The 12,865-nt window shown below is 38.0% G+C and overlaps 1 protein-coding gene across 1 annotated transcript in view; it reads right to left on the bottom strand.

Annotated features, from left to right (window-relative positions):
• The window catches only part of MALRD1 (MAM and LDL receptor class A domain containing 1), a 747,899-nt gene that overhangs the window by 458,619 nt on the left and 276,415 nt on the right, over window positions 1–12,865 (bottom strand). Inside the window, exons 19-21 of the mRNA XM_040451270.1 lie at window positions 8,931–9,087; window positions 5,049–5,159; window positions 734–947 (exon numbers count right to left, since the gene is read on the bottom strand). Coding sequence (XP_040307204.1) covers window positions 734–947; window positions 5,049–5,159; window positions 8,931–9,087 — 482 coding nt within the window. The remainder of the gene's footprint in view (window positions 1–733; window positions 948–5,048; window positions 5,160–8,930; window positions 9,088–12,865) is intronic.

Below are 12,865 nucleotides of genomic sequence, written 5' to 3' on the forward strand. Positions count from 1 at the left end.
GTCTTTTCTCCAAAACTTGCCTTCACATGAAAAGTATTTGTTTCCATTCTGTTTGTCTTTGAAGATGCTTGTTTCCCAGTCTATAGCCAGTTATCTCAAACACACCAAGCTCCCAACTCGATTTTTAAATGTTTATTTATTTTTAAGAGACACAGCATGAGTGGGGAGGTGCAGAGAGAGAGGGGGACAGAGGATCTAAAGCAAGATCTGTGCTGACATCAGTGAGCCCGACGCAGGGCTTGAATTTATGAATGCTGAGATAATGACCTGAGCTGAAGTTGGATGCTCAACCGACTGAGCCTCCTAGGTGCCCCCACCAACTTGTTTTAATGTTTTTGTTTGTTTTTGACAGAGACAGACAGTGAGTGGGGGAGGGGCAGGAAGAGAGGGAGACACAGAATCCGAGGCAGGCTCCAGGCTCTGAGCTGCCAGTACAGAGCCCGATGAGGGGCTCGAACTCGTGAACCATGAGATCATGACCTTAGCAGAAGTCAGACGCTTAACCGAATGAGCCACCCAGGCACCCCCACCAACTCATTTTAAAATGAATTACAGTTCTAAATTTAGTGCTGAGAGAAAGAAAGAAACATATTTAAATAGGTCAATCACCTTACCTGCTCTGGGTGCTGAACCATATATACTTTTTCTATGTTTCAGCAATTAACACACCACATACAGTGCAAGGTTGCAGGAGATAAAGGCAAAAGCAAGGAAACAGAAAACTTCCACTTACTGCAAATGAAAGGAGACTCATCTGAATCATCAGCGCAATCATTCACAAAATCACACAGCTTGTCCTTTGCAATGCAGTGCCTGTTTGCACACGTGAATTCTTGAGCAGTACACTTTCTGTCTGGGCTAAGTAGGGGGGAACAATCTTGAAAGGAAATATCATCCACTGCTACATCTCCCATGTAACTGACACCACGCTTTGCCCTGAGGACAATCTTTAAAAAAAAAAAAAAAGAAAGAAAGAAAGAAAGATGTCAATTGAGCTGTCCAAGCATTCAAAAATTGAGGCAAACATTAAATACAGGATTATCAGGCTGGAATCTCGTAACGATACTCCCATAATGAAACTGACCCAGGAAGTCTGAGGGTCATGTGATATCTGTGCCACCCTCAACACCTAAAATGTGAAAATGGCAATATCAGTGCCTCTTGTTTAGATTTTTAGGACAGGTGGCACGGAAAACCTGTAGGAGCCACAAACCCACCCACTGCTGCCTCTGTGGTTCTCTGATCCAAAACAATGCCTGCTCATTTCTTACAGCCTCGCTGCATATGGAGAGGAGGCCAATCCGGTGACAGAGAGCACCAAGAGAATGAGGATGTGACGCACCCTCTGTTCTGCCCAATTCTTGCCACTCCTCAGATCTATCCATCCCAACTATGTGAAAGCAAAGATATCAAACCTCAATAACATGAGCTGCTTTTTTTTTAAATTTCCCACATCTTTGAAATTAAAAAGATTTGGATTTGCCTTTGATTAACGTATGTGGTGAACAAAATCCTTATGTGTTCCACTGTTTGACAGCGAGCTTCCATTTATATGGAATCCAAAAGAATTAGAAATGATTAGAAATAATAACAGGAGTTGCTAAAATGTTTACAAATCCCACCTTCAGTTTGTGACATTACCACTGCTTAGACGAACAATGAACACTGTTTCATGGAACGTAAATAGTCACAAACTGTTTAGTTTCAAATTTCTGAGTGAGATTAACTCAGAGTACTTCTGTTATATTTCTCTGCATGCCAAATATCTGTTTGTGTGTTAAGATAAGAAGTATTCATAAATGATATTATTTTTTAAGTTTTGGTTTTTTTGTTTGTTTGTTTGTTTTTTGTGAGAGAGAAGGAGATAGAGCGTGAGAGAGGGAGGGGCAGAGAGAAAGGGAGACACAGAATCTGAAGCAGGCTCTGGGCTCTGAGCTGTCAACACAGAGCCTGACGTGGGGCTAGAACTCACGAGCTATGAGATCATGACCTGAGCCAAAGTCGTACACTTAACCAGCTGAGCCACCCATGCACCCCAGAAGTATTCATATATTCTAAAGAAAATTTAGAACAGTTAGAAATGAGTTAACAAGGACTAAAGATTTACCTCAGTGATTTTATACAAATATTTATTGTGCAAACTCAAGAGCACCTTTTCACCAAATCTGAACAATCATTTTTCATGAAAGAATTATCATTTTCCCTAAGATGTGTTATCCTTTTATATGACTATATGAAAACCTACATGTTTTCCTTTTAAGATGAGATGATAGAATAAATGCAAATAATGTCTCTCAAATTATCAAAACAAAAAATAAAAATTAAATTTCAAAAATTCATATAACAAATTTATATAAATTGTTCTTCATAACAGATATGCTGGAAAAGAAAAATAAATTTGACAGACTGAGAGATTGGAAATTATTAAAAAGAAGCAAAACTGGAAAAAATAATAAGGACTACAATGTTTTTATAAGGAAATACTGATACACAAAAGGAAAAGGGTTCTCTATTGTCTGGATACATCTAACCATTTAAATATGTGATGCAATGTTCTGTAAATAAGAAATCAGATAAGTGTTCCTTTATTAATTTGTTCATGTGCCGGCCTATAGACAGAATCTCAGGTGTCTGCCATGTCCAAATGATCAAATCATTGCTTATGATCCCAAAGGTCCATAAAATGTTAAGAGTCCATGACTTGAATATGGATTACACTTTTCTAAAAGAGTAATTATATTTTTTTTTCAGTAGAATAAAAGCAGGGTCAACTATCTTGGAAAAGCTGGGAAGCAATATGGCATAGCAGTTGGATTATGGACTGGTAGATAAACTGTCTATGTTTAAAGCCTATCTAAGCCATTTTGTAAAATAAAACTAGAGTAAGTTTCCTAATGTGCAGGTCTTTCTGTATTCTAACCTAGAAAATGGAGACCGTGATTATGCAATTATTGGAAACGCTAAAGGAATAAACATTTCGGAGTCATGGTATAGTACTTAGCATTTATGAAGAGCTATGTGAATGACTGTTCTAGTTATATACAAAACATTTTAAATAAATACTCTGTTTAAGTTTGAGGGCTCCCAAATAAAACTCTGAAAACCACCCAGTGCTGATTCAGATATTTCAAAAAATATCTTCTACTCTTACTCAACGATTAGAGGTATTCCTCTTTCTGAGGTGAAAGGGAATCGTATTGTAAAAATGGAAGAATCATGGAGAGTATGCCTGGCTCATCACTCCATCTCCAGTGCATGGGAATGAGCTTTGCCCATGGTAGGGTGCTTAATAAGTTTGTATTGTAGGAATGAGTGAATCACAAAAAACATCAAATATTTACAAGCCATTAATATCTAAGTTTAAGATTCAAACAACATGGGCATATTCCTCTTCAATAAAATTTCAATAAATGACAAACCAAATTTCAGAAAGGCTAAATTAATAATTAATTCTTCCTGCTGAAATCTCCTTTGTTATTTTGAACATGATTTTACTATATAAGCATTCTGCTTGCACAGAACTAGGTAAGAATTCATTGCTTGGGGTAGAGCCTATGTCTGGCAGCAGCAAAATCTTCTACATGTTCTTGCTGAGGCTCAGTTAAAAGACCTTGGACACTGAACAGGTGGAATCATTTTGATATTAAATTTCATGTTGTGTAATATGAAATTGCAGTCCAAAAATTGCACCTTCAGGGTGAACTTATTTCTTCTCAGTTTACTAAATTAAATACAAATGACCCATAAGAAAAATGGACTCCAGTGAGAGATCAAAAATATGTGGAATTCATGGGGTGCCTAGGTGGCTGAGTCAAGTAACCGTCAAACTTCGGCTTAGGTCATGATATCATCGTTTGTGGGTTCAAGCCCCTCATTGGGCTTTGCACTGACATTGTGGTGACTGCTTGAGATTCCCTCTCTCTCCCTCTGTCTCTGCCCCTTCCCCACTTGCACTCTGTCTCAAAATAAATAAGCCTTTAAAAATATATATATGGAATTTATAACACCCATCATTCCAAGAAATTGGGGACAATGCTCTCTGTATCAATGCCTTTAGACAGCTGTAGCTAGTCTGGGCTTCCACTGGAATTGAGAAGGGCTGATCTATCAGACACAGCATATGACTGTACCTCCTGAATATTCACAGGAGAACTGGCTACTATTTCTACTTATGCAGAGGACCGGAAACACAATAATTAGCCAAGATATTGTATCTTCTATCTAGAGATAAATGATTTTAAATTCATGAGATTAAGCTTTGTGTAGTTAAGACTAAGAAATGTTCCCAGCATAAATACCTCTGGATTCTCACTCTCCAGATCCAGGTCTTAAAAATCTTAATAGCTAAGCCTCATCTTCCAAGAAAACCCCTCTTCTGCGAAACACACACACACACACACACACACACACACACACACACACACATCCACGAGCTCTTATTTTCTTGATAATCCATAAAAACCAAAACCCATACCAATTACCTTGGCAAGTAATTATCTTCAGTTCAAGCATTTTAATCTATGCCCTACGTGTTCTTTTTGTTTTAATTATTAGATACATATAGGTCTTATCCTCCTAATATTATTGTCATCTCCATGAAGGCAAAAATACAGCATCACACAATTTCGTGCCTCCCCAAAATATTTTTGAATTAAGTAAATTATCTCTAATAAATTTCAACAACATAATGTGCTTTCAAAAGTCTGTCGTTTTAATTAGGTTTGAAATAAATTTACATAATTCCTCCAATGTCCCTGAGAATACATTTGTTAATAGGGGGAGGTGTTCTTTATATGAGGTAGGCCGATTATGAAGTGGAGCATGGTTGGCATTACATATTCCTAGAATATGGTTGTCTAACTAGGAGGAATTAGGACATCTGAAGCTGTAAGTTCCTTATGGAAATTCTACATGGAGTGGCAGGCATTCACGTAACACATCAGAAAGGGGATGGGAGGGCAGGAAGGCCATGAGCAGAGGAAATAAAGTAGGATTAGAGAAAAAAATCAACAGAATTTCTTCATCACCCAACTACTTGGATTACAAACCTGTATATGTGATTGAACGCCTAAAAACACTTCTACTCTTTTCCACTGTGCACCCTGCTGTCCACTTTGAGCCCACAATTTAGAGGTAGCATTGTCTTTCTTGCTGAGTACCTACAGAAATAAATCAAGTAAGAGGTGTTAAAATATTCTGTCTTGATAAATTTTAAACATTTAGAATTCTCCCAGTGATTTTTTAAATTTTAATATCAACATGAATTCCCTTGGAGAAAAGCAGGGACATTTTTCATTAGACGTCTTTGTTTTCTGTACAGCAATGTGTCTCCAGGGTACCTCACAAGCTTTGTGTAATAAAAGTCTACATGAATATCTGTCAGTCAAGACCAAAGGATCTGGGCAACATTTAATTAAGAGCTCTTAACCACATTAGCTTTTAAAAACCTGACAGCAGTAACTATTGGAATTTTATGAATTAAATAATATTCATGGAGTCAACTAAAAAGCACTTATTACTTCACTTATTACTTACTAAAGCGCTTTTTTCAAGATGACTTTACTTCCTTATCCTCTTGGGTTCAATAGGGACAGTGGTGTTATAGTGGGAGCCCATTCAATATTTTTAACAGCACACGTGGGTGGTACATGTGGGCACTGACTCATGCTGTGATGGTAAGAGCTCCCTACCCAAGAGCCTTGAAAGCTCAAGTTCTCCCCAGTACTATATCCTTATTCCGAAGGGAAATTCAGATTTGTCTTAGGAGACAAATTATCATGGCTCTCCTAGAATGCTACAAAATGAGCCAACAAGAGAGTAACTGAAGAGAACAGGGACAGGAAAAAACAATTCCACATTTTAAAGTTAACTGACTTAGATGGCTAATTTAATTATATCACAACATTACTTTTTAAAAATACAACGTGTACAACCAAAAGAATCATTCTGGTAAAGGGTTTGTGAAGGTTTTGACTTTAGAAAGTGGAGGTAATCCTGTAATGGTTTTGTTATTGCTTTATTTATGATTAAATTCAAACAGTTATTTTTCTTGGAGTATAATTAACAAACTATTATAGCAGTAGAGTTTCTAGACCCTTTAGAATTTCTAATATGAGACTAACAAAAATACTACCAAAGTTTTGCTACATATATAATTTAAGTTAAAACAACGTATTTTCAAGGTCAAGAAAATACAATTTCTAAAAAAATAAAAATCATTTTTGATGAATACTTTTAAAAAATATGGGAAATAGATCTTTATACACATACCACTCTATATATAAATCACTATGAAAATGTATTCATGCACAAAAAATAATATCACATATTACTATTTTAATAATTTGAAAACTAATTACTTATATTTTAATAATATCTTATAATTTTTCACCTACTAATACAAACTTGTACCTGAAAAAAAGAATATTTCAGATAATTAATTCTTACTCATAAAATATACCAGCTAAATAATTCTCATTTTTCTGATGAAAACCCTGCAGTAAGTTGTACTGATTGTTTTGCCAAAAACCATTTTTTGAAAGCCAATGTAAAAGAAGTGATAAGCTGTGGAGTGCCTGGGTGGCTCAGATGGGTAAGTGTGTGACTTCAGCTCAGGTCATGATCTCACAGTTTGTAAGTTCAAGTCCTGCATCGGGCTCTCTGCTGTCAGCACAGAGCCTGCTTGGGATCTTCTGTCTCTCTGTCTCTCTTTCTCTCTCTCTTTCTGCCCCTCCCCTGCTCATGCTCTTTCTCTCTCTCTCTCTCTCAAAAATAATAAAAGCATCTAAAAATTTTATAGAAAAAAAGTAAGTTGTAACTTTAATTCACAAGACTCCTGGTTTTAGATTATTAAATATGGACACATACTTCTTTAGAAACAAGTTTATTTTTAAATCATTACAGGTAAGGAGTCTGACCTGTAATGAACAAGATAATTCTTCTAAAGCCAATATATAATTTTAACATATTTCCAGGTAAACAAGTAAACAATAAAAACTACCTATATTTGTGAAATATGTGTATCTAAAACTTATTTGGAAAAATAAATGTTTAATACAGTCAGGAAAATCTTAGATTAATAGAGTGACCAAATGGAGAGCCAAAGTACCTAATATTAAAATTATACTCAAGGTATGGGGAAGATGTGGTTAAGCAGCTGGTCTGCAGTCTGTTTCTCTCTTTTCATTGGACAGCATGTAACTTAACTGTAAACTCTTGGCAAATATGCTAAACATGGACTTCTTGGCAAACAAATTGATTGTATTTGACAAGGGGAGAGCCCTTTTCTGTGCCTGCTTTTAGCAAGATATCCCTGCTCTAAAACTGCTCGAGCTAAACAATTCTAGGACTTTGGGATTTATCGTTCAGACATGGCTTCCTGGAAAGTGCTACAAAGGCTATGAAACAGTACAAATGGAGATGTTTGAAAACTGAGTTGGCTTATTCTGTGTAAATGATGCATCTCTACATATTACTTAAAACCTCATATATTATATATGGCACAGCCAATAATGGGAAAACAGGATCTAGGGATCTGCATTGAGATTCAAGAACCTCTCTCTGGTTTGCTTGTATAACTTGGTCTTCTAAAAGAAGCCAGGACCCTCTGGAAAAACAGATAACTCCAGGGATGGAACAGGATAAAAGTAACAGAAGTCTGGAACATCTGCTTAGACAGACATGAAGGAAATGCTCAAAGACTGATGGGCTTGTCAAAGAGACAAAAAGTCAGCTTAAAGAGTATCCTATGAGCATATCTGGGGCAAGGTAACAATCAATACATAATAATAGATGATAACAAACCGAATACAAAACGAACCCATGAATCCACACTGATTTAAGTCAATAAATGGAGAGCTAAATGGAGAAGTGATTTGATTGTTGGTGGTGTGGGTGATGGTGTTTTGTACAATAGAAAACCAATGTACAAATGTAAACAGAATAATGGAGTTAAAAAATCACAATTAAGCCATCATCACAGTCAAACTAATTCCAGCGAAAAATATTAAAGAATGCAAAAACTAGCAAGTAAAATTGACTGAGAACAGGATTTTACATACCATCAAAATCTCTCTTCACAAAATATTTATTGATAACACAGGGTATAAAAATAATGAGACCTATAGACATCATAAACTACCACTAGGATGCAATTAAAAGAATACAATATTGATATTATAAAAAACATACATATTTAACATTAAATCTAAAATGAGTAGATTCTACATACTGGATTAGACTATAATATTTTAAAATACCAAGGTCCTAAGAGTCTAGAGAAGATTAAGGAATTATTCCAATTTGAAAAGCACTACAAAGAAATAACTGGGTACGGTAAGTGATCCTGTATGGAATTTTTCCTATAAAAGATAATACTGGGACAATGGACCAAAAAAAAAAAAAAATAGGAACTCTGAGTAAAGGTTATATTGGAGTTATCTGTGAGATTATTGAAACAGTTTGAGACAGTCTAAATAGTAATTCTGAAAACAGTTTAATTTTTTTCACAAGGAAAAAATTGAAAAAAGATAATTGGGAAACGTAGCAGCAATACCATCAGTATGAAGAGTGCACATTCAAACATCACCAAAGTGTGTCTAATCCATATGCACTATTCTCAGAACATTGGTATTCTTAGAACATTGATACTAAAGCCTACATGAAACATTTCAAGTACAAAACTGTATTACAGAAGCTGTAACCTTGTAGTAAGGATAATAACCATAAACCAAATAGTAAAACCAATATCCTACTATCCATTCAGGTCCCATTCTGCTAAAGCTCTCTTTCAATCATACCATGGTGAACCTAGTAAGGCGCTGACAATTATCCATTGTCACTTATTAGCAAACTATATTTTAATACCACTAGACTGTACCGTATGAGTTTTTATAGAGAAGTTTTAAAAAGTACAATTGCTTAAGTAATACCTGGAGAGAACCAACCGTCGCCCCATTCATGTGAGTCCAGAACACCAGAGTACATTTTGGTCCCATGCGTGAAATAACAGGAGTGAGTATATCAGCCATATCACCAAACTTTCCATTTGAGCTATCGGCATACAGATACCAGCCATCTGTGGTATTTCTGGGGAAAGTACAAAGCATTTATCAGATTAAAAAAAAAAAAAAAACAATAAAACAGAAGAGAATCATAAACTATAATACAGTTCATCATTTTTGGGGTATACTTTATATAGTTCATCATTGACCACAAGTTATTGCTCTATAAGTTTTCCTAAAGTATAATAATGTTTTATAGCATAATGATAACTCATAATCTTCAACAGAAATAATTATTCTACTGCCTCTTACTTGTAGCCAAGAGGTTGCCACAGTCTGTTCAAGACTGGCTACATCTGACCCCTTTCTGGGCACTGGGGACTAAGATAGCAGGCCTTGGCCTCATCTCATCCTGACCCAGACGAGTTTTGCCCCCACGGATGCCTTTCTAAGGGAGTGTATTCAACGTTCATTTAAGACATAGCCTATTTGGGGGCACCTGGGTGGCTCAGTGAGTTGAGCATCCGACCAACCCCGACCCAGATCACAATCTTGTGGTTCACAAGTTCGAGTGCCGCCCCTGGCTCTGTGCTGACAGCTGGGAACCCAGAACTTAGAGCCTGGAGCCCGGGCCCAGAGCCTCTTCAGATTCTGTGTCTCTGTCTCTGTCTCTCTCTCTCTCTCTCTCTCTCTCTGCCCCTTCCCACCGCATCCTCTGTCTCTCTCGCTCTTTCAAAAATAAATAAAACATTTAAAAAAATATTTAAAGTGGGGTGCCTGCGTGGCTCAGTCGGTTAAGCGTCTGACTTCAACTCAGATCACGATCTCGCGGTCCGTGAGTTCGAGCCCCGCGTCGGGCTCTGGGCTGATGGCTCAGACCCTGGAGCCTGTTTCAGATTCTGTGTCTCCCTCTCTCTCTGCCCCTCCCCCGTTCATGCTCTGTCTCTCTCTGTCTCAAAAATAAATAAACGTTGAAAAAAATAAAAATAAAAATAAATAAAAAATGTTTAAAGAGCCTAATTACAGCTGGAGGAGAAATGTGCCCAACACTGGTGGAGATCTGACTCTCACTAGGGCCCTGGCCTCCTTCACAGCCCTGCCAGTAGTGGTCCCAGAGCAAATGATGGCAGAGAAGGGCACACACCCAGCATTCCCTCTGCTCCCTAACCCTGGGTTGCTAAGATCACTCAGCAGACTTTCTCACAGCCTTCTTGTGCCTGGACATTCCGTGCCTCTATCATTCCCTTCCTCCAAGATTCTCAACTCCTTGACATATTGGCTGACTCCTACAAAACCAGTGTTTGGAGCAATATGGTTATTTTTGCTTCAGCCTTTTTTCTAAGAAAAGGTAAAGAACGGGCATTGTGGGAATCTTCCTTCCACGCCTTTGCGGTGTACCTCTTCAAGAAGAGAGATTTTAATAGGATGGATGTCTGAGTTTCAACCTCAGAGTACCTTTGGTAAAAGTACTCCTTAAGGAGGGAAACCCCTAACTCTCTGCCCTCACCTTCCTCCATGTTGCCTGGGCTTCCGGTCCCGCCCACCAAGTGCATCTCTCACCTTTAATCCTGGGCGCGCACTACCCATATCTGGGGCATCGCTGGCTCTTGGGTTATGGGTCTCCCCTGACTCCTTTCCCCTTCCTTGGTCTGTGTGGTGGCCATACAGGCACAGTGCTACTGGAGTCGCTTAGGAACCAGCAACCTGACAAAGGCCAAGCTTGGGGCTGAGGCCCAGAGATGGTGGCTCGGCGATCCTTCCACACCTGGCTGGGGCACAGCCTTCAGGACGCCAGGCCCGTCTCTGATCTTGCCCGCTAGGCCTGGAGGACAGGGACTCCTGTCTAGAGAGAAGCCTTCGGAGGGGAAACCAGGAGGTGGGACTTGAGGGTTGGCTATCATAAGCTGCCTCAGCCACCATCTAGAGGTGAATGCACTGCCACCCATCGCCTGCAGGTCCCCACATCTATTTCCACGAGAGGCCACAGAAGGGAGGGACTTTATTGAAGAATATTTTAAAGAAATCTTTTGTACCCCCTGGGACTCCTTCATCAAAACAAGGGACTATGTGGCAGAGTTTTAACGTTCATGTGCGGCTGACTTGGGTGCAAGAGAGGTTTTGACCCAGGCTCAAAGTTAGTTTCAAATACCACTTAATAAATCTATTTTTCTTTTTTTTTTTTTTTTTTCTGGCACAGAAACTGGTAATCTAGGACCTACATGTGAACAACTTTATGTGAATATTTTTTGTACTTAGTTTACTTGGGTTGGTAGGACACATTATATTTAAATTCCTTGAACACTGTGGATCCCCCTAATGTGTATGAATGACTAAGGCTTTGTAAATTAAGGAATGTTGGCAAATAAAGTTATTTGATGGGATCAAAGAAACCAAAAAAAAAAAAAAGAAATAATTATTCTACTCTTTTGATTTTAAATCCATGTATCATTAAGTACAATGTGCACAAATTATGATAAAGGCTGAAATTACCAAATCTAGTCTGTAATAATTTGGTTGTGTGGGGTTTTTTTTTTTACAATAATACTGCCAATAATGTGGTCAGCTTTGTACAGCGTATTTTCTTTTTTTTAACATTTAATTTTTTATTGTAGTATAATTGACATACAATGGTATATTAGTTTCAGACGTACCACATACTGATTTGACAATTGTATACATTACTCAGTGCTCAGCATGATAAATGTAGTCACCATGTGTCACCAAATATTATTACAACATTATTGATGGTAGTCCCTAAACTGTACTTTTCATCTTTGTGACTTATTTACTTTATAACTAGAAGTTTAAAGTATGTACCTCTTGGGGCGCCTGGGCGGTGCAGTCGGTTAAGCGTCCGACTTCAGCCAGGTCACGATCTCACGGTCCGTGAGTTAGAGCCCCGCGTCAGGCTCTGGGCTGATGGCTCAGAGCCTGGAGCCTGTTTCCGATTCTGTGTCTCCCTCTCACTCTGCCCCTCCCCCGTTCATGCTCTGTCTCTCTCTGTCCCAAAAATAAATAAACGTTGAAAAAAAAATTAAAAAAAAAAAGTATGTACCTCTTAACCCCCTTTACCTATTTTGTCCATTCCCCGCCCCCATCCACCTCCCCTCTGGTGGCCACCACTTTGTCCTCTGTATTTAGGAGTCCATTTTGTTTTTTGTTCATTCGTTTTTATAGATTCCGCATTTGAGCGAAATCATATTTTCATGTGGGTAGAATGGGCCCTAAAGAACTGAATATGTTTAGAAGAGGCACATAAAGAAGAAATTATATACATACATATATATACACACACATATAAATGTATACATCTATACATGTCTATATGTGTATACATTTGTATATACATATACACACACACATACATATATAAAGCATGGAACATAGAAAGGAAACTGGTCTGGGGTTCTCCTTATAGGTCTAAAAGGCTTTCAAGTCTCAAATTTAGTCTCTATTAATTTAGGTCCATTTTATTTAAATATATTTTAATAAGCTTATAGATAACTTTTATTTATTTTTTTTTAATTTTTTTTTCAACGTTTTTATTTATTTTGGGGACAGAGAGAGACAGAGCATGAACGGGGGAGGGGCAGAGAGAGAGGGAGACACAGAATCGGAAACAGGCTCCAGGCTCTGAGCCATCAGCCCAGAGCCCGACACGGGGCTCGAACTCACGGACCGCGAGATCGTGACCTGGCTGAAGTTGGACGCTCAACCGACTGCGCCACCCAGGCGCCCCTATAGATAACTTTTAAAATGTGTCTTTCCCTCCCTAGCTCTAAGTCAAAGACAAAGAATCAGGATGAAAACAATTAAATATCCATGTAATCTTGCCATAAAAGACAGTGTTTATGCTCCCACTT

The sequence above is a fragment of the Herpailurus yagouaroundi genome, unplaced genomic scaffold (assembly GCF_014898765.1).
Source record: "Herpailurus yagouaroundi ecotype Mexico unplaced genomic scaffold, PumYag 203, whole genome shotgun sequence".
Lineage (NCBI taxonomy): Eukaryota > Metazoa > Chordata > Mammalia > Carnivora > Felidae > Herpailurus > Herpailurus yagouaroundi.